Here is a 27,753-nt window from a genome sequence, read left to right as displayed (position 1 = left end):
AGTGCTCCAGGCACAGAGCAACAAGTTACAAGCTGCTGGCAGCTTGTGGCAGAGCAAGCTTGCAAATTCAACCCCTAAACGAAACTTTAGAAAGTGGTTACAACCTACAGGTTGGTTGCAAAAGTTAGTTGCCAGACACTCGCCAAGTAATGCCAGACACCCTGTCGGATCTCTCACCGCTTCCCAGAAAGTAGCTGGGACCCCAAAGCCCACCGGGCTTTGCTCCGGGCTTTTTGCGCCGCTGGCACGGCGGGGGACCCATCCCGGCGGCGGCGGGGGAAGGGGAGGGGGGCAGCCCTGCCTCCCGCCCTCCCTCCGCCGAAACCACTCCCCGAAGAGAAAGTCACCAGGGGGTGGGGAAATGGTGACAGCTCCAGGAAGCCGCTGGCGGCACCGGGAGACACCAAGGGGCGGCAGCCCGCTGGCTGGCAGCTCCCCGCCGCCTCCGCCACGCCGAAGCGAGCCCCGCCGGCGGCCGCCATGGGCTCCCCGCAGCGCCCGCCGCTCGCCCACGTCTTCAGGGGGACCTTCGTGCACTCCAGCCCCTCCGCGCCCATGGAGGTCCTCCACGGACACCTGCTGGGGGTGGACGACAGCGGGACGGTGAGCGCGGGGGCCGAGGGAAGGGGTGTTGCGGGGGCGGCTGGTCCGGGCGCGGGGAGATGCCCGAGACGCTCCGCTCCGCCGTGGTCTCCGCGTGTCCTCCCAGTGTCCCCCTCGCTCGGGGTGAAAATGACCCTTTTCGGTCCCGAGTCCCGCTCCGGGGGTGCCAAGGGGCCCGGCCGCCTCCGCCGGTCCGCGGGGAGAAAGCGGAAAATTTTCGCAACTCAAGTGCTCGGTGCCAGGCAGGGAGAGGGCAGAGCCGCGGGTGCAGGTAGCCGGGGCGGTGCGTTGTCTCCTCGGCACGAGCCCGCAGGTAGCCTAAATCTGTTTTTGAAGTGTGCTAAATGTCTTCGAAACTGCCGCACGCCTGGACCAGGCATTCCTCCAGATTCTGTCGGTTTTCTTTCAGTTTCACAACCGTGTTTTTCATTCTCCGAAGTATCAAGATAACGATTGTGAGTAATTGCAGTGTACCCCTCTGTACTCATGCGCAGCCTTCTGAGCGAGGCTTTTTATTCGTCGTGTCACAGGAAAAACCATGGCACTTGCCCGTAAAGACTTAGGAAGGTGATGTTAGGCATGCTAGAGGCACAAGCCACGTTTAAAACAAGAGTTGCACTTACTGATAATGCAGGATCGATTCTGGCAGGGGAACTGTATAATTCCCTTAAACAACATCACAGGTGTAACTCAGTTTCACAGTGCATGTTGTGTAGGTAGACTGATAATTTCTTGTAGACTCAATAACATATAGGTACCCTATATATAATGAAAAAAGGTAATTTTCTTGCTTGCGGCTAAGTAACAGGCTTCAGTGTGTCAGGCTTCAGTAGCATTTGAAATCCATGCAAAGCACACTTTGAGCCCTCACAGTGTTTATCTTGTCTGTTCATACAGGTCCATGAGGGCCTGTTTCAAGACAGTCCTCTTATAGCTCTTGAGAAGTTTGGTGCAAGGCAGAGCAAAGTGAGCTTTTTGAGAAGCTGTGTTTTGATGTACAGGAGGGGAATAAAAACTTACATAACTATGTATTGGCTGGTGTCAACTAAAAACAAGCAGAGACCTGAATGAAAAAAGGGTTTGGTTTGTGTAACTCAGATGCAGGAGGCAGAAACTCATACCCCATCCCACACTAATGGCACTTTCCAGAAAAGAGTCCCTGCTCAGCATCCTTAGGAAATCAAAACCTTTTAAGCGTAAGGTACCTTAGAAAGGTATACCTAGGGATCTGTGCTCTCAGTCACTCCATTCCCTTCTCCTAGTGAACAAGGGTTCACTGGATATCGTTTTCCTTGCATAAACTGGCACATTCCCATGCAGTTATTAAAAAAAAAAACAACAGCATTTTCCAGTAAAGCACTGTTGTCCAAAAATAAAATTCCCACCAGAGTACAGTAACAAGGACTTTCATTTTCTTCTCCTTTTAATACGAATTCTTGGCATTTTACTATTCCAGGGTCTAATACAGTGAGTGTTCGTACCCTTTAGCCTAGTACTCATAATTTAACCACATGCAGAACTCTCACTGGAATCACAGAAGACTGAGATTTTCAAGAAGGACGTGGTGGTTAGAAAATTGCTTACCTATACTGTCCAAATTTACACCAAAACTGTTTCTGTATTACTCCCAAAGGAGTAAGTTAAAATAAATAGGTATCGTTCTTTTGCCTCATGTTGCTGACTCCATCATGGAAAAACCTTTCACAGTCTCTGACAGGGTAAACAGGTCAACTTTTGTGAACCACCAGGTCCTCTTCTCCAGCATGAGTCCCTGCCTGTCCTCCAAGGGACAGGAGCATAAAACCATCACCACAGACAGAAACACTGCCCAGACCCCCACTGCACGTGGACAGTTTTGGCTGGTGAAGGCCACAGATGAAATGTCAGCTCTCTGTGCTTTGCCTGTAGATGAAAAGGAAGCTTTATCAAGGAAAATGCTGCTGTCAGGTATGGAGACCCAACTTATTGTTAAATTAGCGAAATAAGGACTGTGTTTAATGGAGCAGTTTGCAGAGCAGTTTGGTGCTGCTCTTGAGGAATGGCAAATAGAGTAGTATTCCTCAGGGTACAGAAAGTAGAAACAGGTGCAAAATGTGAGTTATCATTGAAATGTTGGTGTAATTAACTTAGCTGAATAGAATCATAAGTAAATAGAACAAGTATTAAGCTGAAAGCTCCTGTTGAAGGCATGAAAATAGCAAGAGTTGTGGAATAAGACTTAATATTGTTAAGTACTGCCAAACATAAGTGTTTAATTTAAGCCAGCTGGGATAGCAAGTGACATGTGTCAGCTGTACAAAGAGGAAGGTACCAAGGCACCAACATCCATCTGGATGTCGTTGCTTAGCTTTTCTCAGCTGGTTGGGCTGTTTGTCCCGGAGCTGGGTCTAAGAAGTGCTCCCGTTTCTCATCTAGCCTCACATTCCAGTTTTGGGAACTAGGCAAGCACTAGGCATCATGTCTTTAATTGCAAAAGTCAGCTAATCATTGTGGGAACAGGAAGGGAAGAGAAGCATGTGGGAGGGAAAAGAAGGATGGACCCCTTACTCATGTTTGTCATAGCCAGAAACAAAGTAATACAGGCACTGTTGGATCAAAAGATCTGTGTTCTTCGGCCAGTATTGTTCACTTTCCATTCTTTTGCACTGCAGTACTTGAAGGCAGTCAGTGTTTTCCGCATCAGGTTTGATGCATAGCTTAGTGGAGCAGCTATGCATTGATGGAGGAGCTTTGGTCATCTCTTGGAATAAAAAATGCCTGAGCTAGGCACTAGGGTAGAGAGGTCTTAGCTCCTCATCTTTGGATCTTGTAGCCCCATCACATGTGTGACGCATCAGAACTGATCAAAGTGTTTGGGCTTGATCTGCTTTTTGTCATACACCTTCCAAAGTGATGATTATTGTCCTTGACTTCCTTCTTTACAAGCTGAAGGTCTTGTTCTTGCCTGTATACTTCTCTTGGCTTTGTAGTGACTCTGCCACAGAGCTTTTTCTTGTTTTTACAGTGTTAAGGTCCAGAACCAGTTTAAAGGACCACTGCACCAGGTTGGTGCTTGTACCTTGAATGTACAAGCAAATACTCAAGCAACTGCCCAAGCCTGGGACCTCACAGACCTTAAAGCCTTCAGCATTAGAAAGATGGCCAGAGGAAATGCATCCTAAAGCAATGGAGAACATCTCTTGTGTGACCAAATGTTCTGTTGGGAAGTTTGTTTGAAAAGAGTGTAGATGTCTTGCTGATTCATCCATAGCTGCATTTGACAATAATGGACCAGATGTCAGGTTTAGGGTTGATTTCATGTGTCCAGCTCCCTTGAAATGTGTTTTCTTCCATGATTTAAGTGTTTTATTTATCTGCACCCTAAGAGTATGTAATAGCCCTTTCTTTTCCATGGCAACGCCTGTTTCCAGAATTTGCCATCTGGTGTTTCATGTTTCTCTCTCTCTGTCCTTTTTTTTTTTTTTTTTTTTTCCCCCAGCAGCTCTAACATTACTCATTCTGCATCCATTTTGACTTCAGCATCTGAATGACATTTTCTTTATTGCTCATCAGAAATTTCAGTAGGTCTGTATTCTAAGCCCTCTGCAGATATATAGCTAATTAAGCTGGCTCTATTCCTCTTTAGGAGGAGATGGTGCTTCATGTGAAGTATTAATGGACTGAAATATTCTTGCAATTTTTGCTAGTGTGTATTTATTTGTATGGTATGATTGCAATAGTTTTTTTTCTGAATAAAAATTTAAAATGTCTGCTTTTTAGACAATGTAAATCATACAAGCTATATGTGCATTTAAAAGACTAGGCAGCCAAAAACTTCTTGTCTACAGTTTAGCAGCCTGTGCTTATTCTTCTCTTTAGAAAAAAATAGAAAATGCAAAAGGTAATGTCATACCCATCAAAAGATGGGCATGCAAGTAACTGCTAAACAGTGCTCTTTTGCTCCTCTTGGTCTTCCTCCTAAGTTACTTCTTATTGCCTTTTTACAACTATTTAATCTTGCCTTTACGTGCTTTTTTAATTGCTGCCTTAGAAACTGTCATGGCACCCTTAGCTGTCATGAGGGTGATACAGGCCCTCAGTGTGGGAACCCTCACAGGAGCAGAAGGATGCTGATAGACGTAAGATTACTCCCTTGAACTTACAGGAACGAGCTCTCGTACCAAGGGAGTTAGAAGACCATGAGCTGGTTTCTGGCAGAAACTGTGGTTAGACAGGAATTCCTGCAAGCCCAGGACAGGCAGTTTTTGGCTGGGGGAGGCGGCAGGGTCCTGTACTCCATCAAGTGCTCCGGAAACGCAGATCCCGCCTGGAGCCTGTAGCGGGCATTGCAGTTCCTAGACTTTGTTTCTTGGAGAGGTGTTGTGCCTATTATTGCCAGACGAGGGAATTAAAGAGTTGGGAATTCAGCTGCCAAGAGTCATGTTGTAGATTAAAATACCGTGGAATTTAAAAATAAACAGAAAGTGTGCTAAAATTCTGACTTGGCAACAGAAACGCAGCAGCAGTAGAGTCGATGTCCTCTAGGAGTCAAATGGGGCTGAGTTAGGCTCCAGACTGTCATTTTTTTGAAATAAACAAAAATCTTAGTCTGTTCTGGAAAATGGAAATATTATCTGGATTTTTCCCCTCAATTTCTTTTCTCTTCCTAGGCACTTAAAAAATAAAAAAACCCAAGCATTGAAGACACAAGCAGAAAAATAGACAATACTTAGCTCAGTGCCAGTCAGTCCTAGGCAAAGCAATTATTTTGACCCCTCTGGCTTTGAATACTGTGATTGCATTCCTGTAAGGCTGTCATACACCTCCACAACAACTGACTGCACTGCTGGCATGGTGGTACATTACAGGAATGCCAGTGGACACTGAAGTCTGGGCGGTTCTGCTTGTGTGTTACTTGAGAATGAATTAATTGTTTTCTTACAAGTTACAAAGCGGGTGCGGTTATTCACTGGATTGTAAGTATTTCAAAATCATGCGTGATAGTCAGGAAGAACAAGTATTTCAATGCAAACCTATCACCTTTGTAGTAAGTGTGTAAAATCTGGTTTTAGATATGGCTCGTTTTGCTATAAATGGCAAAGCTGGTGTGGGATACAGCTTTCAAGTATCTGTGTTTTCTTTTCTTTTAGATTGTGTTTTTGGAACAAACTGATCAGCAAGAGCAACTGGCTAAGAAGTGGGGCTTCAAAACGTCTGACATAAGAGAACTGAGTAACCAGTATGTGTTTTGTTTCAGTTCAGCAAATGCAGTTTATTCTCTGAGTGAAGTAATGCAAGCCTCTGTGAATACATTTTGGCAGGGAGCACATTAAATCCAATCTCATGGGCAAAACTCCCTTTCAGCTCTGTGAGAGCGCTTAATCCAAGAGCTGCCTGTGTCCTGGATGGGACTTGGAGGGAGGACAGCCTGTGTGCTTTTTGCATTCCTTGGTTTGGGACTGCAGCCATGGCTGGATTGTGCTGGCTGATTTACACTGCACAGAGCAAAATGCCATGTTTCATATATGACTCTTCTGTGCTTACAGAAGTAAATGACGTTCTTTCTTGAGATTACCTTTTATAACCATTTTGTCAGCAGTGGGCTGTGCCTAACCGGCTTGAAATTCTAGACCTGGTAAATGGAGGTAACAGTAACACTGCAGATACAAAACTCAGTTGCATGGTCTTTGACACACTCCCTAATAAAACCTAATAAAATTATAAGATTTAAACCTTCTAAATACAGAGTCTTGGATTTCTAACTGTATCACAGCTAGAGTGTTTCTTTTTTCTTCAGCCAGTGAAATACCACACCTTTCTGGAGAAGTGAAATAGTTTTGGATTGCACCTACTATGCTTTGCATGCCGTTGCACAACTGTAAAGGACTTGTGGCTTAGAATCTAGAGCTGCAGCATCATCTTAAGTGTTCAGTTGTTAAAAAATCTGTATGCTTTGTTGGAAGGATAATCACACAGAATATATGAGTCATCAGATGTTTTCTTCACTTGAAATAGCCTGAGGGAAATGGAAGGTGCTGGAAATACGGATCAGATTTAGAAGGATCTTTCAGCGTTTCTAGCATGCAAGGAAACAGGAAGGAGGGGAACCACAAAGACACGAAATCACTGTTCATTCAGTAGTCAGGGAGAGGGGAAGACGAGTGAGAGAAATTTTATGCCATAAGCACAAACCAAAATAATTATAGCAACTTCCTGGCAATATTGGTATATTCTTCCCTGTTATTGCATGAACACTACATGACAACAAACAATATTACAGTGCCATTGTAAATATGCCTTTCCTGTCAAGATATTGAGCAGAGATTTTTTTCAGCAGTATCTGTGCCTGCATTTGTAGACACAGTGGCTGTTCTTCCATTAAACCTTGAAATTCATTTATTGAATATATATATAAAAATATATAGACACGTATATAATGTGGAGGAAAACTGGGGTATAGAAAGTTACAGTTTTGTAAACATAATGGTCTGGCATTCTAGATGTATCCATACTGGGGAGCAAGACCATGCCCAAATCTTGTCTTTTTCAGGTGGCTTCTACAGTGGACTGTTTTTCGTTATTGTGAAGTCAGTTTGGCTTTACTTGTTGGTATTTAGCCTGGGTAAATATTGAAGATAATTGGATTAATCATGCTCTTATATTGTTTTTCTCTGTTAGCTATATGTAAGTCCGTGTAAAAGTTATTATTCAACTGCTTCATACTGCAAAAGGAGTAGAGATACAGTAGGAGTTGATAGGCTGATGCTGAAAGAGGAAGGTTAATCTGTACTTGCCATTTACTCTGATGGATTTTGCTCAAACATGCTGTTCAAAGCAAAACTACTCACCGTGGAAAATTTTGTGACATTTTGGACTATTGTAATTTTCCTTTCTTTCCCTAGTGAATTCTTCATGCCAGGAATGGTTGATACACACATTCATGCCCCACAATATTCGTTTACTGGTACAAGAGTAGATCTACCTCTTTTGCAGTGGTTGACTACCTACACATTCCCAACAGAAGCCAAATACAAAGACAGCGATTTTGCAGAGGAAGTGTACACCAGAGTTGTTGTAAGTACTGCAAATGATGACATTCATATTTGTGAAATATATGGATGTTTTCAGAAGGTCCGCAGAAATAGTAGAGTATGTTTCAATATCTCTTCCCCTACTCCAGTGTGGGGTCCCTGCCACAGGAGACAGTCCTCCATGAACTTCTCCAATGTGAGTCCTTCCCACAGGCTGCAGTTCTTCACAAACTGCTCCAGCCTGGGTCCCTTCCATGGGATGCCGTCCTTCAGGAACAGACTGCTCCAGCCTGGGTCCCCCACGGGGTCACAAGTCCTGCCAGCAAACCTGCTCCAGAGTGGTCCACAGGTCCTGCCAGGAGCCTGCTACAGCGTGGGCTGCCCACGGGGTCACAGCCTCCTTCGGGCATCCCCCTGCCCCAGCGTGGGGTCCTGCCCGGGTGCAGGTGGAGATCTGCTCCCCCGTGGAGCTCCATGGGCTGCAGGGGCACAGCTGGTCTCACCGTGAGCTTCCCCAGGGGCTGCCGGGGAATCTCTGCTCCGGCACCTGGAGCCCCTCCTGCCCCTCCTGCTGCCCTGGCCTGGGGGCTGCAGGGCTGCTTCTCTGACACATTCTCACTCCTCTCTCTGACTGCAAAATGTGTGCTGGTTCTTTTCCCTTTCTTAAATATGTTATCCCAGAGGCACTGCCACCATTGCTGATGGGCTCAGCCTTGGCCAACGGCGGGTCCATCTTGGATGCAAGGGAAGCTTCTAGCAGCTTCTCACAGAAGCCACCCCTGCAGCCCCCCCAGCTACCAAAACCTTGCCACACAGACCCAATACAGCATGGTAAAAAAGAATAAGCGGGGTATTTCCTTTTCTGCTCATAAAGACTCTAATATGAAATTGTCTTCTGCAAAGACTACATGAAAGAGAAGATGCTTCTCACAAACATCAGATCTGGGGTATTTTGGAGTAATTAAGGAAGACAGCTGAGGTCCTTGTAGCAGGAATAGCTTTCACTGCACGGGCTTTAGATGAAGTCTGTCAATGGTATTGTGGCACAAAGAGAGAGACTGTTTGAGCTAGACTGGTTCTGAGCAATATAAAGGTTTAAGGTCAAATTCCACTTGCTGAACAATAAGCAGCTAGGTCACATTGCAGCGCACTGGTGCTGTTCTATAACTGAAATGTATCCTTTAATATGTGGAATGAAATACCTTCAACAGATTAAATGATTTGGCCAGCACAAGTTGCCTTGCGTTTGTCTAATACTGTGACAAAATGTGTTGTCAATATAGTAACATAATGAATTTGAAATAAATAGTTGTACTGTTCTTGCCACACACATTTTTTTAAAAAATTACTTTCTGCCATCTGCCGTAATAAAAACATGTAGGAGCAGCTTGTTCATAAACTCTAGTGACAAGCAAGACAGGCCTTCAGCTGCTTAAAACATAGAGGTGATCTCACCTCCCGGCTGCTTATCTCAACGTACTGTTACCATCTACCTCACTTCGGATTGGGTGACATCAGCACGGCTCAAGTGCGCGCTGTGCAAGGTGTCTAATAACATCACCTGGGAAAAACCCGCCAGTGAGAGATGGAAGTTAGCTGTAGGAGCTTCAACACAATGGTTAGGCTCTCCACATGTGTATCAAATAGGGCAAGGTCAGGAAAACGTCTTCATCCCCGAATGCTGCAGGATACCCGTTGCTCTGCAGTGTTTGCTGGGGCCGACAATAACTTTCAGCTGTTAGAAACAGGACTAAACCTGCAGGGAGCAGATACTGTTCCATATGTAGCTTTGTACTTTTGGAGTTGTAATGAAAACATAGTGAATTTTTTGAAATTAAATTCTGTTTCAAATAAACACTTCCTGCACTTGGTAAAAGAAACAATTTAGGTGAAGTTTGCCAGATTTTAGCTGGAACCTCCTCTGGTCCCTCAAATTTTGGGCAAGCCAGTTCTTCATGCTGCTGTTTTGGAAACAGGATATTTTTAGATTTCATTTAACAATGATGTTAGGAATCCAGAAGTAGAGAATTCTGGGTTTTAAAAGCTAAGAAAGACAAAGGTAGTTTGTCTCAGTAATGACATTGTTATTTTTGAGACTCATTTCAGGAACCCTTAAAGACATGTTTTTAATTATTTGCTTTAATTTGAATATTGCATGGAAAAGTCAGAGCTTGGCTTCATGTTTGTCAAGTAATCAGCTCTAGCTACTCTCAGAAGTTGCATTGGATGTCCCACCTTCTGTCTCATTAAAAAAAAATAATTCTCAAATTACATTGTAGCCAGAATCCCAAAATGTAATTTAAACCTGTATGTTGGATGGGTAGTCAATGTAGTACGCATTAGTCCCAAGATCTGGTGAAGCTACAAATTTCATCATGACTTAATGTAACATTAAATGGCTCCTCCAAAAGTAATATGAACAGATATCAACCACCCTCTCCTTTCAAACGGTATAATTAAATAAATAATTAAATTACACTCTGAGCAGTTGTTCTCAGTTTACTTTTACCTTGAAGTTTGTTACTTTCTATTCAGGGATGACAAAGCTTTTTTATACATGAAAGCCTGTCTATTTTTCCTAGCCACATTAGGTGGCCAAATGAAAACCACTACTTTTTCCCGAAAGCCTTGCATTGCTAACGTTAGGTAAACAGTACTTCAGTGTGAAAATTGGAGAGCCTTTCAAAACTAGGAAATAACATAAATGACTGGTTGTTTGTGTTTCTAAATATAAGTGATAATTTATTTCCAGTTTGAGTGAAGGAAACACAGACTGGTTTCTATGGGTTTAGCCATTGTTAAAATCCTGTGTGGATTTGGTAGAGGAATTTTTGTATTTATTAACACTCAGGCTTAAAAAAGCTGTTATGAAATTAAAAATCTGTATTTTACCTTCCCACTTTACTGCGCAATTTTGCAGTAACTAAATGTTCTCACAGTTTGAAATCAGACTGCCTTTCTGCATTTTCGCAGCTTGACTTTTTTTTTCAGACAGTTGAAACCGATTTCTTTTTATAGAGACGAACTCTAAAGAATGGCACGACTACAGCTTGCTACTTCGCAACAATTTACACAGATACTTCTCTTCTTCTTGCTGAAATTATAGGTAAGACTAACAGTGAGTTTTGAAGGATGTTGCCCAGGCTGTGTTAGTTGAAGGAAACAGAGCTTGGGATTTTTAGACTGCTTAAGGATCTGTCTTACTACTAATTTGTTTTTCATTCATTGCATCTGTCATACCGTGTCCCCAAAACCCACCATAGCTACCCATGTTCACTTAACGCCTACTGTTGCTTCTGTTGGTCTCTTCATTCCCAAATCAGCTGCTGGTGGAGCTTGAACTCGTTCTGCTGGAGCTGCTTTTCAGCTGCAGTTCCCTGCTCTTTCCAGCCTTTTCCTGTTTGAGGATTAAAGAGCTGAATGACAAGAGGTGCAGTCAGTGCATTAATTTCCTGACACTCTGAAGTTTCATTTGAGAATCAACATCAAAAGTCTCCACAGCCCCTCTGAAACCAGAGCAGTGGGAGTTGTGTCAGGATCTTATCCCTCCCTTCTGTTCACTATTGCAAATGCCTGCTGTTTTCAAGTGTTGTAATTCTTGCAGGATTCCTCAAGGTTCAGCCAGCTCCCAAAGCAGAGCAATTTAATGACAATCTCAGTTTCCATCAAAAATTCCCTAGTCTTTCTGATTTTGTAGGAAAACGTAAAGCTGTGAAGCTGTTATATTCAACAACTCAGACAGTAAAAGTGAGCAAAAGTGATCTAATTTAGAAACACATTGAAAATCTTTATATGAATTCCTTTCAAGTCTGACACATGAGTTCTGAGCCCTAGCATGGATAAATCTTAAGAAAGAGGCTAGAAGTACCTCTGGTAATTTTCTCCATCCCACTACACGTGGGAGGCATGTTAGGAACCTCATTCCTTTCTCTTAAGGAGAGATAGTTTGATGAGATCTTTGTGCCTTTTCTCAGGTCAAGGTAATCATCTACTACAGCTACTTTACTTTGATGTTTGTGTTTTTCATCCTCTACTTCACAGTGGTCTTTTTCATATACTACCGTTATGAATTCTGGTTATGGTTAAACTACAGTAATCTAATCCTCAATTATAACATTTATAAAATGGGGCACTAATGTGCAAGAAGAAGACTCCTATTTAAATGTTTTGGTTTTTTTCTCTTCCCATTTTAGCCTTTAAAGTCACATGGATGTTCCCAACTAAAAGATAAGAAAGGAGCATAATTTCTGTTCATCTTAAATGAAGCTGGCTGGGGTGGAATTTTCTATTTTCATTTCAGTGCAGGCTTTGATAGTAGTTTTTGAGTTTGATATTCTTATGCATCTCAACAGATAAGTTTGGTCAACGAGCACTTGTTGGAAAAGTCTGCATGGACATGAATGACAGTGTGCCACAATACAAAGAGATTACTGCTGACTCCATCCAAGAGACAGAAAGGTAAGGGGATTAAATTGATGGCACAACCTTTAGAAATAAGACATTTTCATACATCTGAAAAGTGAATGTGAAGCTTACAGGTGTAAATTTATTAGGAACACTTTTTTTTCTTCTGACAGTTATTGTTTCTTACACTTCTGGCAATTCCTGCGTACCCAGTCGCTGCACAGCTCTCTCTAGCTCTTCCAAAGAAACGGAGAAGCTACAGCTCTTAGGGCTTGGAGAGAATACGTATGTTGTTGTCTGTTTTCTGCCTCCTCTTTTCCCTTCACAGGTCTTTTTGTGGAGGTGATGTGACCTGACAGGGGGTGGTGGGGTGGCAATCAGTTCCTTCGCCCCCATTAACTTCTGAGCTATTTCCTTCCCCCATTTAGGATAAAGCTTTATTCAAGTTGTGGGAGTCAGCTTGCATATACCCCATTTTAAACGTGCTGTGGTTCTCCTCTCCTCCAGCATAGCACCAGTGAAATTACTCCAACTTGGAGCTGAGAGAATGAAGGAGAATCAAATCAAGGCAATGTACGTAGTGGAGGAGACCTAAAACAGGATGGAGTATGGCAGCTTGCTGTCTTAGGTTTCCCTTGTCTTTCACATCCATGCTCAGAAAATGCTTAAGCAGACATACAACTTTTCTCACAGGGCTATTTATTTACTTTTATGTTTCAAATATCATGCTGAAAGAGACAGTACCTAACAGTGATAAAAACATCTTAAGGCACTTGTGTGAAGTTTCTACCTTATTGTTGCAAATCATGTGAGAAGAATGGTGTTTATATTTAAAGACATTTGAAAAACATGTCTTGTTAGTAATTTGCACTCTACTAACATTTGTTTTCCTTCACATAAATCCCCAGTTTTTGTAATACAAAATGAGTCCTGCCGAATGGGCCTGAAAGTGGCAGAACTTCCAGTTCTGATATTTTTTAAAGCTTCAGAATGATCTAAATAGCTTCCCTTTAAATACCTACCTTGTGCCTCCAACGCCCTTCTCATGTGATGATTGTGTTAATAAAAAATGTGTCTCAGCTTTGGATGGAAGTGTGCCACAAGTAGCCCAGAGCTGTCTAGAGAAGAGCTGTGTGCTTGTCGGCATGCGTCAGGAGTACTTACCTCCTCAGGCCTGAACCGCAGCAATGCAACTGCAGAAGGATGAAAAGGCTCTTCCTTTAAGAGGGCAACCTTTGTTTCTTTGTTTGTTTTAAATAATCTAAGAAATGTGATCTGTCACACTGTCAGAAAATGTATTGCACTGATTCCAGTTCTTTACAGTTAACCTCCAGAAATCTTTATATTGTATGCGTGCTTCGTATATTAAATCCCAATTCAAGTCAAGAATTTGAATCTACCCTTCTCCTGCAAAGAGGGTTGAAGAAAAAGTTAGGGCACTGAAATCTAGAATACGTTACATGCTACTAATAGTTGTAGTCATCTGGAAAGAGGAGGCCCGTGTTCAAATCTGTTCTTCTGCTACAGAAGACAGTGATTTGAACCTGAGCTTTTTTCCTCATGGAGAAGTACAGAAGCCAACAAAGCATCGGGTATTTTGCAAAAGTTATTTCAGTTTTGAAACAATGCCGACAGTGTTCAAAGAAAAGAAGCGAATGAAAACAGCCATCCGGAGGTTTTGGGTTGTCACCTGAGAGTTACGCTTGTGTTACAGTTTCTGCTCCAGTATTTTACTATTGTATCAGATGAATCAGTAAGAGGAGAGACAGACAGACGATACCTAATTCACATGGCTTTTTAGCTCTCAAAGGTAGACAATGGTGGGCTTAAACTCCTTTGGTCATTGCAGAAGTTTAGCTTAGGTCTCTCACTTCCAGGTGGTGATCCAGCACCAGCTTCACTGCTGTGAATCTAGCCTCCAGCGTGATTTTCTTTTCCATCTGAAGATATTTGACAAATTTGATTCAAAGGTTGTTGTGACACAAATTGTGGGTTTTTTTGAATATAAGCTATGACATAGAGATTCACAGAGATCCTGTCCAGAACCCAGCTCAAACTGGCTTTTGGAAATTATTTACGTAGACTGTGCGTACGAGTTTTCAAATAACTTCTTCCCTGCAGTGTCAGAGGAAGTTTTATTTGTTCAACTGCATTATCAATATCAACTGCTTGAGGTTTTTTTGTAGAAGCCCCTGAGGTAGCTTCTTTTATTTAACGAAGTAAGTAAATCTATACTGTATTTTCCATAAGATAGATAATCTATACGCTAACATTAATATACCCATTTCCAGAAAATCAAGGGTCCTTTAAGTGAACGAGGACATACGCGACTCCTGTGAACTATGAAATTACAGAATCACAGAATCATTAAGGTTGGAAAAGACCTTTAAGATCATCAAGTCCAAATATTGCAGCATCTTTTAAAAATAGGATTTAAAATAATAGAATATATTTAATGCTGTAGTTTAAATTCATGGACAAATTTAAGTGTTTTTTCTTCTCTAACGTTACAGCTGTACGTTATAATTATGTTTTCGATTAATTTAATGTAACATGTATCTGGTTTTCAGTGAGAACGCAGAGTAATTACCATGTGTCTAATGTTAATTATTGCAAATGAAAAAACATTCTGCATATTCAGAGTCAAATTCACAGCTATCATAATTTGGTGTTACCATCCTGACTTCATTCTGTTGCTTCTTTTTGTTTCATCTGAGAATCTGGCCCAACTTTCTGGAAAAAAATTATTTATGTCTGAAATGCTACATAGGGATCTAAGTAAATATTTTCTATACTTTTCATAGTTTGTAACACAGATGACAGATTTGTAACAGGTTTTTTTCTACCCTTTTTCAGGTTTGTTAAAGAACTACTGGAAAAGAAAGTAAGCAGACTTCTTCTTTGTATTCACTTCTGTATTCAGAAGATGCTGTGTGAATATATGAAATAGTTAATACTCCTGACAAACTCTGCTGGCTTAGTGACAAATCAATAAATACACATCTTTCTGTGTAGTAGGCAGATACATCAATCTGAAAAAATGTTCTGCTAGACACTTTGTTGGGAAATGGACTTGTTATAGTGTAAATTCAGTTTTGTGTGGTCGGAACACAGCAGAGTAATGTTCTGTGAGTGTTCTCTATTGACTTTAAAAAACTCACTTTCCTAGAAAGGACAATTTTCTGATAAAGAACAGTGGAAGTCAGTCCGTCACTCTTTGGTATATAAATGACTATGAAAGGAAGTCACCAGCAGCAGAAGTCAGTGTTTTTACACTACAGTTACTAATCCATTATGAAATTAGTATTTTGGGTCAGCACATGTCTTACAGTGTGTTTCTAAAGAAATTCAGGTTTATTCTCCCTGAGTTAAAGATAGAGGTTTACACTCCAATATTACAAGCAGGGATACTTTTCTTATGAGCCTTTTGTTTTCAGCAGCTTAATTTGTTGACATTTGTACCTCAAAATATTCAAGAACAGATGCCTAGATTTTAACGCCTAAATCATACGTATTAGTAGAGTAAGTCAACTAATCTGACGAAATCCTGAGATCCTTGTATCTGGGAGATGGAATAAGAAACTACAAACCGAGTTATCATATACTGTCTTCTGGTGGTGCCACAAGCACAACCACTGCCTGTGACTGAAGGCAGAGTTGTAATGCCATTGTCTCCCTTTTATGAAAATTTTAACCCAGAAGTGCAGGACGTAAAGTCAACATCTGTAGCTCCAGTCTTGGTGTCGACTACACTGTTTGCTACTGCGTAGCATATCTGGTGCTACCACTAATCTTCCTACCTAGGTCGTGAAAGAGTTCTAATGAAAATAACTTCTTTACTAAGGTTCATTAAAACTGTTTTCAGGAAGAACTTTGGTTCTTTATTTATGTGGTGAAATTTCTAATAAAGATAAGGAAATGACTATACGGCTTAATTTGAGTCGGCAAGGGTGCAGTAAGCAATGTGATGGAGACAAAATGTAATTGCTGTGTAAGTGCTTGTCTTAATTATGGTTACTAGTGGAATCCCAAGCATGTCTTCTTAATATTTTCAGTATCCAAGGGTACAGCCTGTAATAACCCCCCGCTTTGGCCCTTCCTGCACAGAGGACTTGCTGTGTGCGCTTGGCGATTTAGCACAGGCTTGTGATCTCCATGTGCAGGTAAGCTCTGAGAGCTCTGTGTACAGTTGAGATAGTTTGGATGGATAGCATATAGACCAGGGAGTTTTCATAATGTCAGCAAAACACTTAAGCCACATTCTTGCCTTAGAGCCTGTCTTTTAAATTCCTCTGAAATTATTAATGGCACTCTGCAAGAACACTGTGATCTGCACAGGAAATGGGGAGGCTTGTAGCTGGAAGGGTGCACAGTTTGGCAAGGAAGGATGCACAGTTCGGCCAGGAAGGATGCACAGTTTGGCAAGCCCTGGCGCATGGTCACTAGGAGACCGGCACTCAGTATCGTAGGTTAGAGCAACCCTTGGGCTGCTAAAAGTTGCTCTCCCTAGTCCAAGGCTGTTACATCCGTCTCTCTACCTTCTGCTGCTTCTGTACAGAGAAGATTTCGGTAGATAGAAGGATTACTCGTCTTTGTATCTTATTTAATATTGTTAACATAGCTGTAGTGTTTGCAGTGTGATGAGGTTTCTGTGTTTAAAAAAAAACATGGTTTAAAGCTTACAGGTCTGTTGAAACGTTGAGATGATTCGTTTTTTGGTTACACAGTTCTAAGTATATATAAAGCTATCCTACGTTGGGATTATTTGTCATTACGAAGCGGGCATTTTGAAAATATATCTTCCAATGGGAGTACAGGAGGATCAGGTTTTTATCTGAGACCAGGAAATAATCAGCCCATCTGAAGATACATGGAGCAGTTACCTATATGTTGCCCTGATCCCAGGGCCCACTTTGTGGTAGGCTGGTTCTCTCTTTTACCTCAAGTCATATGTATTATTTTATTTATTATTTTAACATTTGCTAGATACCAAGTGGGCTGTGGTGTCACACTACTGGGACCAACTGTCCAGGCTACCATAGCATATCACTTTTAAAGGAACAAATGGAGCTACTCTTTTGGGTCCTATGGACCTCTCTGATGAAAAGAGAAACCCAAGGACTAGGTCTAACTATAGGCTTTAGAAATACTAGTTTCTATCATTGTGTGTTTAGCATCAGTAGGTTGCTCAGAAGGTTGTAATATCAGGTTTAATGCTATTTAAAGCACTCATTGCTATATATTTTCTTATTGCAGAGCCACATAAGTGAGAATGAAGAAGAACTCAAACTTGTGGAGAACATGTTTCCTGCCTACCAGAATTACACTGAACTGTATGATAAAAACAAGCTGCTTACCAGCAAGGTAGCTACATAAAAACTTCCACAGCATAGCTTAGATTTATCCATGTAGAGAATGTGATGGTTAACTGTAGTTACCTGAAAAGTTTGTATTGTTTTGTCAAGGTCAATGACACCTAGGGGAAAGTAAATTGGCTTTATATCCTCTGTTGTACAGGTGTTGGTCAAGGTATTGGAACTTTAGACAAGCCCCCACTTTTCCTAAGCATTTTAGGGGAGATGAACAATAAAGGTATTTTATGCTCCCTCATTCATTTTCCAAGGGCTCCAAAGAGAATTGGGGCAGTAGGATCGGAAGGAGACTAGGTAAAGCTGGTATTGTAGGAGCTGGTAACACTTGAGCAGTAGCCAGTCACCCTTATATTTCAATGTTCTTGCACACTGGTTTTACCTGCAGATTTGTTCTATGCCATTACGGTAGGGCCATCATCATCTTTTTGTCAGTTTCCTACAGAAAAGCAGCTTGTTGCCTTGTGTTCTGTGTGTGAACCTCACATAGGGCCAGGTTACAGTTTACTGTTCCGACTATCCAAAAGCACTCTCATCTCATTAGCTGATTCTACCAAGCATTGAGAGGCACAGAGGCCTGAAGAGTTGGAATTCATTAACGCTTTATGCTGTTGAGATAAATGCAAGTAGATCTAATACCAGCCCATGCTAAGTACAGGTTGGAGTGCCAGGGCACACCGTATGAGTGGAGCGCCCGTGCAGGAGTGAGTAGGAACAGCCTCACTACAGTCAGAGTGCTTACACTTCCATCACACTGATTTAAAGTATTACGAGAGAATTTTCAGAGGCACAAAGGGCAGCTTGGGAACTCCTCGGGAATTAGCTATTTAACTCCCATTTCTGTCTTAAAAAATGTACCCCAGTAAATTACTTATTTACAGTCCTTTTTACCTGAGAAATCATATGGACTACTTCAGTACGTACCTGTTCTCTCGCACACTCCTATGCGTGCTGATTTGTTGCGTCAGTGTACTAAAGAGAATATTAGTGCTGCGAAACCATAGGTCTTAATTCTGTCAGACTTTTATAAGCACAGCACTGAAAATGGTCACTGAAAATCGGGGTTACTGGTGCTTTCTGGCACCAGGCTCCTGGTTGGTTGGGGAAGCGTTCTATTAAACACAAGCACAACAAAACCGCACACATTCCCCCCTCCCCATCCACCAAAGCTAAGACACAAAATTAATTTTTTTTTAGTGTTTTAAACCGGTGTTTTTCAGAGCTGTGGCTAAATACTACCTTCTTTTTAAAAAGAAGTACAGATCAGTGGAGATACGGTTCAGCAGCTACCATATGTATGTCCTTAAGATGTGGCTATTCTCATTGCATTTTCAGTTACATTTGAACTTGATGAGGAGAGACGGCCAGGGTACGGTGCTATTAGGAGATGCGCAGTGGAAACAAACCCTGTGCCATTCGCATTTTTATCAGCAGATTGCAAGTCCTAACAGAGCTCTTGCACTTCTCTTTGAGTGGGCATTTGGCATATGAGGTAATTCCAAGTAGATTTGTCTGGGAATAATTGGTTTATGTCCTATTAAATGATGCTATCCTATACTTCCATGTTTTGTGTATACTGCTTGTGAACTTATTTTTAAAGTCAGCTACGTAGGCTAACAAAGGAAAATCATTCATCAGTTGCATAACAAATTAGATTTTTTTAATTCAAGAATATTCCAGATACCTAAATCTACCTGGCACAAACCTTTAGAGAGGCAACAGGAAACGTGCTTGAGAGTACATGCATCTTCCATTGTATCTGATGCACTCCTAGCCCCAGTACTTAATCTCTGTGTTAGCTACGAAACACAAATCGCGAGGTTGCCACAGTGCTAGGGCAACTGGGCAATTCTTGCTTTTGTTCCTTGAAGCTCCTAGGTCACAGCAGTGACTGCAAGAGTCAGCACTCTATCTTACAGTAATAATGAAAAAAAGCTGAGGGAGTGATATGTCAGGCATACTGAACTTAAGAGTTTCTCCCCTGTTGATTTCAACAGCTGGATTCAAGAAGTGCATTAATTTCCCTTGGTAGTAACTGGTGTCCTTTTGGCTGTTGAGATCAGTGAAGCAAAAATCACAGGCACTGAAGTAAATGTAATGTTGAGTAAATTGGTGATTCTGTTTTTCTTTAGACAGTGATGGCTCATGCCTGTTATCTTTCTGAAGAAGAGCTGAAACTCTTTAGTCTTCGTGGAGCTGCAATTTCACATTGCCCCAATTCTAATTTTTCGTAAGTTAAAAAAAAAAAAAGAATGGTGTACAATTAAATAAAGCTGTTGCTCACGTGGTACCCTGAATCCAGCCTACTGTTACAAGGCTATGTATATGACAACCCATTCCACCAGAAGTGATACACTGGATTGAGCATTGGGTCATTCTCCACTTCTGTGTGGTATCCTCTGGACTGACTTGAGATCTTTCAATTTACATTTTTAAACTTCTTTTAATTCTTTTAGACTTCTTTTAATTCTTTAATTAATTTTTAATTTTTAATTCTTTAAATTTCTTTTGACTGTTCTATCAATGCCAGGTTCAGACCATCTCCATTCCCCACAAAGTATGCATATGTTTTGGGAAAATGGGAATGGATTATGTAGTCTTCTTTCTATTAAGCAGAAATGAGATACTGTATGGTATCCAGCCAGGATACTCTACTAAATGTTAACGGCATTTTACCTTTAACATAATGAATATCTGGTTTGTGATGACTTACTGCAGCTCATTAAATGATTTCCCATCTGCTGGAATATACTTTATATCATATTTGGATTTTTTTACAATTATTCTGAGAGGTCGTTTTCAGCAGATAACTGTAAAACCATGAGAGTTTCTGATTGAGGAAAACTGCCTTTCTCTTTAGTGATTAAACCTCATCTTTCAGATGTATGAATGCAAATGCTCCCTCCCACTTTAATAAACTGAATCTATCATGCATGTTCTGAGAGCCTTTGTCGTGTGAAACAGCTCTGCAGCCCGACTTCCTGAACTTTCTCTGCATGTATGACACAGAACACATTTCTCCTTCCAATCCAGGTTGCGCAGTGGTGTCTTAAATGTGCAAAAGGTCCTGAAACACAACGTGAAGCTTGGCCTTGGCACAGGTTAGTCTGCTGTAAAAATGGTTATCTTCTGGAAACGATTGAGAGATACAAAAACACGCCTACTCATTTGTATTTAAAAGCCAGCATGTCTCCAACTTAGGGACCTGCTTTTTTTCCTCACTCCTTCTAGAGTAATGAAGTCTGAGAGTACTGAAATCTAGAGCTGGTCCAAAGTGTTTAAAAAGAAAACAAAAAATTGATGAAGAAAGTTTTGTTCCTGTCCTGAGAGTAAACAGGGCTTGAACAACAACTCTCCAGTTTTCTGTTATTGTGTTGTGTTCTATTTACCTGACATAGTATGTGAGAGCACCGTTATTAGGAATTATACCTTCAGAGGCAATGCTTAGCAATAAAACTTTTTGTGTTTACCACATCTGCTACCTCATAACATTTAATTAAAGCTCATAGAAATTTAACCCAGAGAATTATTCCCAGAGCTTGTTTCTAAGAGTCTGATCCCTTCTAGATGTTGCTGGTGGATACTCAGCTTCTATGCTTGATGCCATCAGGAAAACAATGGTGGCATCTAACAGCCTTCAGATCAATAAAGTGAATGAAACAGGACTAACCCTTGAAGAAGCTTTTCAACTAGCCACTCTAGGAGGAAGCCAAGGTAAGAAGAAATTTCTTTAGGATGTACACAGAGAACTACAGCTCTTTTTTATATTATGTCTCCCTGTCTTTAAAAGGTGGCTGAATTCACAGATTTTCTGGTGCCAAAGTGAAGTCTAAAATGGTATCTGCTGGGCAGGGATATCCTTCAGTCTCTCATACCCATACTAGACTCGTTACAGACGAGTATTTGTATTGATGTTGAGAGTTTAATAATAGAATCTTAATGATCTTTCAGGGTTGTACATTTTCTTTGCAAAGATCCTGAGACTTCTCAATCATTAGTGCTTGTATGTTTATCACATCAGTTGGAAAGGCTTTGTTTTCTCAGCAACCAGCACTTAGAGGAAAATCTGTGCAATTACTATAAAATCATGCATCCTGTTTGTCATCAGTTTCTAATTTTGTTTCTGCTTTTTGAGCTCTCAGTGAGGCAGTTTGTCACTGTTTTCCCAGCAAATCAAAACATCATGCAAATCACTCCTCAATCAGAGAAAAGCACAAAGTTTAAACCGGATATGCACCATGGTTGGTTAAAACACAGTAGCATCTGCACAATATAGTCATATAGTATATAGGTTATTCTGGTTCACTGGCATATTTTTTCATGATCAGTATGCACATACTGATTTCTATAATCGGCAAAGTTTTCATGGAACTTGTGTGATTTATCAGAGGGCAAATCCACACTTAAGTACAAATTTATTACTATTTCAGTTAGCAGAAATGAGCTCTCTACCTGCTAAAGAACTGGTCCCACACCTTTGCAGTGTAACATTTTTGTAGTTTTCAGAAAACACCATGGGGAGCTATTAGTGGAAGTTTGAAAGATGTAATGAAACTGTCATCAAACGGGTCTACTCAGGACTATATTTGAATTTCTGGAGGGTGTAATGGGGAAATAGAGAAGACAGAGAAAATGGGCAGGGGACAAAAAAGGAGAGATCTTTTTTCTCACAATATATACTGTTGTCATAAAAGGTGAGAATAAATTAGCTGAGATACAAAAAAGAAAACTTACAAAAAACCCAAACTCGTATGTGGTTTCCCTTCCCAGCTGCTCTTGCGCTTGTTTTATCTGGGTTCTTAGGTTTACTTAGTAATGTATTTATTTCATATATTGGTTTTGAGCTGTTTTATCCTTACTGAATCACTTTCAAAGGTAGAATACAAATTACTTGTACAATCTACCAGTAGCCTGGACAAGCACAGTTTGCCGAAGTTTCGATGAGTGAGTCTGTTGCAGTAACCTGCTTTGCTGAGACTCCTAAGCACTTGTCACCCTCTTGTGTTTAATCTAAAAATTGCATCCTGCACACAAACCTGAAGGAATATGAGATCGTTTTAGTTGAAACTCGTAGGCAGTCAAAATATTTCACCATTTGGAGGAGTTTGAACATCTTTAAGGCATTGTGAAGCTCCTGCCACACACAAACCTCACTGAAGGTTGAAGTTCCTTTGTTGGACAGGAACAATCTGAAAACAAGGGGACAAATTATTTGCAGATAATATCCCCTTTGATGACTTAGATTAACTCCAGAGTGTTGGAAAAGTTTATTTAATACACAGATACTTTGTAATACTTAAAACTATCCTAAATCATTTACAAGGAGACACAAAGGCCTCTCTTTTGGTATTTTAAACACTTGCAAGCACCTAGTCACTGAAGATGAAACTGTAGATGGTCACTGCTTCTGGACCTGAGAAGCAGAGGTTGTAAGGAAGCTTCGAAATAACAAAGCTAAATAATAGACCACAAGACAAGCCTTCCAGGTGGGTATGAGACCTTCAGATCTGGCTACAGTTTCTTTTCCACACTACATTGTTCTTTGTTCCTGCTAATTACCCTTAGTTATCCTCTCTGTGCACGCCTTTTATTATCATATTATTATATGTTACTCTTGTAATAGGTCTATACAACCTGTCAAAGTTGCTTAAACTGTTTAAAGAATTAAATCTAATACTGCCTTAGCAAGGTGGGCAATATTATATAGTTTACTGTTTCTCTGACTTAATTTCATTCATTGCCCCTTTTGGATTTTAATGTTTTTGCAACGTAAACGACTGTTATGCCACTTTAAACGGTTGGTGGCCTATAGATCAGATCTGCAGTGACACAAAATCAATGGAGAACGTTCAAAGAACAAAAATAAAAAGAAAGGTTCAAATTGTTTTTCACGTTTTTTTTTACCCTTAACAGATGCCCTTCAGAAATTCACCAAAATAGATGTTTTTACTGAGAAGTTGCTTAAGAACTCAGATGCTGACATACTCACTGTTAAATTTGCTTTCATGTTTTTTCCTTGTAATCGTCTAAATTCTTGTAGTTTTTCTTATGAACATCTTAAGTAAGTTGCCAGGTGCTTCCACATGGTGGAAGGAGGCTTGCGCTGAAGATCTGTTTGTGAGGTTATTTTCTTCCTCAGCTCTAGGCCTGGATGATGTGATTGGAAACTTCGAGGTCGGCAAAGAATTTGATGCACTGCTAATCAACACGAAGGCTTCAGACAGCCCTTTTGACTTGTTCTCTGCTGATAATTTTGAGGTAATCAGAACAGGATTAATGATCCAGAAAATTACTGGAGATGATGTGGGGAAGGGCCGTGGTACAGCCAGGGTAAGTCTCTTGAGAGTTATTCCAGTAAGAGGAACTGGGTGTACTGTGCCACTGCTGTCTGCGTTTCAGCCCAAGAGGTTCAGTGGTTGGGATTTTTTAGAATCTTGCTGTCCTCAGTGACAGTCCCATCTCCCCAGGAGCAAAAATGCATACAACATTTTTTTAACGCACGTTTCATTAGCCCAACCTGACGATTAGAGCCAGCTATTTGCAGTGACAAATGGCAGCCAAGAAAAAGCAATTTAGTTTTAGTTGACACTTTGGGTTCAAACTCAAAAACGGGAACCTGTTCCCAGATAAAGGCTAGGTTGCCTTCACTGCACTGCTATTGCAAATTTAAGCAAGAACTCGAGACGGCTAATTTGAGTTGAAAGCACAGTTTTTATGCAAACATATAAGCAGTACTGGCATTAAGCAATAGGCACACCTCATACGAAAACCTTTTATGATTAAAAAAGGTAATGAGCAATAGTTACTTGAATTTACTGATGTGGCCAGAGTGTCTATTGCTGTCTATATTCTGAATGTCACCATTTACTTAGAAATGTGGGCATAAATGGTGAGGTAATTGTTCCTTAATGCGAATCTGGATTAGATTAAATTCTCTAAATTTTAAATCTTCTTTCTAATTCAAATAATTCTGGAAAAAAATGTTTTCTAGTTTAAGACTGAACCTTTTTAACTGTTAGCAGTTCTTAGGACTTTGAAAAGGCATACAATTTTGTCTTATTTTTCAATAAGTAAATGAATTTGAGAACTCTATAACAGAGGAAGGGGAAGTATTGTGCTTTAGGCATATATTTGTTTATACCGTCAAACGTGTGCAGTGTTTTCTTCCTGAGACATACAGCCTTCTTACTGAAAGTTATTTATAAGAACACATGCAAATTAAGTTTTGATTTTACTGTTAGCAGGAATATTTGGGAAAACTATTTTTATCAATTCTTTGTAGCTTCAAATAATTATGATCTGGGATAGCAGGTACTGCTTTCTAAATGTGGTTTTCTCCCATTTTTTTTATAGGACACTCTCCAGAAGTTCCTGTATCTAGGTATGTCCTGATTCCTAGCCCACATGAAACTCTCATGTTGTTTTATACATCAAAAATTGCTTAAATTAATGTGGAGGTTAATAATAACTTTATTTATAGATAACTAAACACACATTTCTTTATAGGAATTAAATACACTAATTTACATTATATATAATCATTAATATGTCACTATCAATATTAAGATGTATTTACATTAATTAATTAAACATTCACTTACAGCTACTAATATTCATTAATAAATACTGAGTAAGAATTAAGTGGTTTAACTTTTGTTCTTTGGGACATAGTTAAATAGTCAGTTTCACATGATCAGATGCACCAAGTTTGTTGTATTTATTACCACACCTGTCTTTACCGACAGTATGAGCTAAATCGTATTTCACAATAAAGTAACACTGACAGGCTAATCACTAGTTCAGAACCGAGTCGGCTCAGAAGGACTTCTGCGGGCCAGTTGCCACTGTGTTTTTTTCGCTCCCAAACAAAAAAGATGGCCTTTAAAACAGGAGAAAACCCAACCCAAACCATCCCGCCCCGCTGAGGGAGCAGATGTTCTTTGCGGGGCATCACCTGGACCAGGAGCTGCGCGGCCCGTTACGCTGTGATAAAGAGGTAACGGGTGTTAGCTCTGGCCGTGTTTGCCTCATTCTCTAATTAGGATTTTGCCTCTCTGAGAAGCCGGCTGAGGCAAACCAGCTTTTAGGTAACGCTGGCCGGTACCCGAGTTAGTTCAGATACTGTGCAACAACATATTTTCTGTACAGATACATAGTATTTTCAGGGCTTGAACCTACTAAATATATGGAAAACCTGTGACACCGTTCCAGCAGCTAAATGCTACGTTTATTTCTTAAAAAAAATCATGGGTCATTTAAACATACATTGATCTTTGTGGTAGCCCTCACTTATTTCTCTCCAAATAAACTTTCTCATTCCTAGGAAACAGTCACTGCAAATGGTGTATTCCAAAACTGATTTTGTGGATTGCGTAATTTTTACTAATTAAATCAATGCATAGATTTATGTGCAAATCTCTGTTTCGACCATGTTATTTCAGGTGATGATCGGAATATTTCTGAAGTGTATGTGGCTGGAAGGCAAGTGGTTCCCTTTTCAAGTTCAGTATAAATCCATTTCCCGTTTGCAAAATACTCTGCTGATTGTTCTGCATCTGATTTGGAAAAGATTGATTAAAGACAGTGCCTGCTCATCAGAATGACACCTCATTTTTGTTTAATGTTTTAAAACTTGCAAACATTAGAAATTTTGTTAGACCTTTCAAGAATTACTTTACCAAAATCTTCACAGTTCTAGAGGAAACAGGTATTTAAATTTCTCTGTAAAATTAGCATGTGTGCATTGATAAGGGATTTGGTAAATAACTTAATTAAATTAAGAGGACACCTGCAGTTCCTTTTAATAGTATTATAGGAAGCATTACGAAGAGCAGTGAGACTCTCATTGTCTGCAATGCATCCGAATGAAAAAAAAAGCCAGTGCTAGTAAATTGATTTTACAGGTAACGAGTATCATGGAAGAATGCCATTTCCATGATATTATCACCAAGTATGGGAAAATCAGTGACACTTAGGGGCACTTAGAACATTTTTCAGTTTTCTTTAGGAGCCTATTTTTTTTTAAGTAATTATTTCATTTAAAACTTTTTTTTTAAGAGAGGTAAGATGTGTGTATTTATAGATAAAAAAGGGTCCTTATTATCAAGGAGTCCAGATCTGTCATTCGTCGCTAGCCAGAAGAGCACTGCTGGAAGGACCAAATAAGAACACAAACAAATTGAAGAGGTTTTTCTGGACCGAGGTCAGCCTCCTGCAGAGCGTTCTCAAGCTCATTTGCTCCTGACTCTTCAGACAGGCTGATACGGTGTCCCGTCCCCTTTCTATAAGGGAAGCGACTGGGTTTAAAAAGAGTCCGAGAGAAACGGGCCATTGCCACCTTTGACTCCAGGTGGAAATTGTCGCTGGAAAAAGCAGCTCAGCTTTAACATGCTCTTTTGTGTCTTTCAATGTGGCAAACATAACTCCAGCCCTGTACAACACCAGCTAAAAAATGTGCCCTTTTTCTTTTGGAAATCTATATGACTTCCTTTCTTAAAAAGCGTATTTCACTACTTTTTATCAGAGACTTTTTTTTTTTTTTTTTGAGATTAGTTTGAGTCGGGAGTTGCTTCTTGTTTCTTTATTATATTTTTGCAACACAAAGGATGTAAGCTTTAATTTCAGTGTCAATAGAGACAATATTGTACTAAGTTACTATAAATGTGTTGAATATGGTTTTAAGGCCTGCTTCCGACTCCTGTGATTTCACCAAGCTCTGTTTCACACTTTTATCTCACCGCCTGGTGATATAAAAGCACAGGACTTCCCTCTGCTGACGGAACCAGGGAGGTCACTGCACTAAAGCCTCACTTCATGCCTGCTACTGAGAGAGTGCTTGGCCCAGCGTCACTGACGATTTTCTGATTTTAAAAGCCTTTTCAGCGCTTACGTACCATTACGCTTAGGCCCGCATGAGACAGTAAAACCTAGCAGTACAGCCTCTGCAGTGTGTTTTTCTGCCGAAGCCGAGCCGCCCAGCTGAGCAGCAGGGGATACTGGCGCGCAGACAGTGCGGCCGCGTGGCTTGTTCATCGAGGGCTGGCTCAGGCGTCCTCGCGGCACCCTGCTCTGTGCTGCCTGCTTGCGGAGGTACAGCCTCCGTATCCGTTGCGTTCAGCCATTCCTAAGTCTTTAGGGGTCGAGATTTAAGGATTAAGATTTCCATATTCCATCAGGGTGTTTTCCTAACCATTCTGTTTTTCATGTGTCCCCATCACCGACAGAGTAGCGTGCTTGCTTGGCAAATACAATCTTCAGCTCTTTAACTTGGTTTCCTGATTCAGGGAGCATCTTTCCTCATGAATTTTGACATGAATTTAATTGACCAAATTTCATGTACCAAAACCAAAGATCTCTAAGACACATGT

General features: G+C 40.7%; 1 protein-coding gene across 1 annotated transcript; it reads left to right on the top strand.

Annotated features, from left to right (window-relative positions):
- Nucleotides 1-361: 361 nt before the first annotated feature.
- On the top strand, nucleotides 362-25,898 carry GDA (guanine deaminase; the record flags this gene model as incomplete). The annotated part of the gene is given in 15 exon segments (XM_082012820.1): nucleotides 362-458; nucleotides 461-603; nucleotides 5,733-5,821; nucleotides 7,485-7,656; nucleotides 10,632-10,719; nucleotides 11,966-12,071; nucleotides 14,874-14,901; nucleotides 16,073-16,180; nucleotides 17,274-17,381; nucleotides 19,519-19,616; nucleotides 20,420-20,487; nucleotides 20,954-21,100; nucleotides 23,526-23,644; nucleotides 24,740-24,767; nucleotides 25,828-25,898. Coding segments are annotated over 15 exon segments (1,470 nt in total).
- Between the last annotated feature and the right edge of the window lie 1,855 nt (nucleotides 25,899-27,753).

Source organism: Phaethon aethereus, assembly GCF_964289735.1.
Source record: "Phaethon aethereus genome assembly, chromosome: Z".
Taxonomy (NCBI): Eukaryota; Metazoa; Chordata; class Aves; order Phaethontiformes; family Phaethontidae; genus Phaethon; species Phaethon aethereus.
Note: the sequence above shows the minus strand (reverse complement) of the source record. Positions and strands in the feature narration are given on the sequence as shown.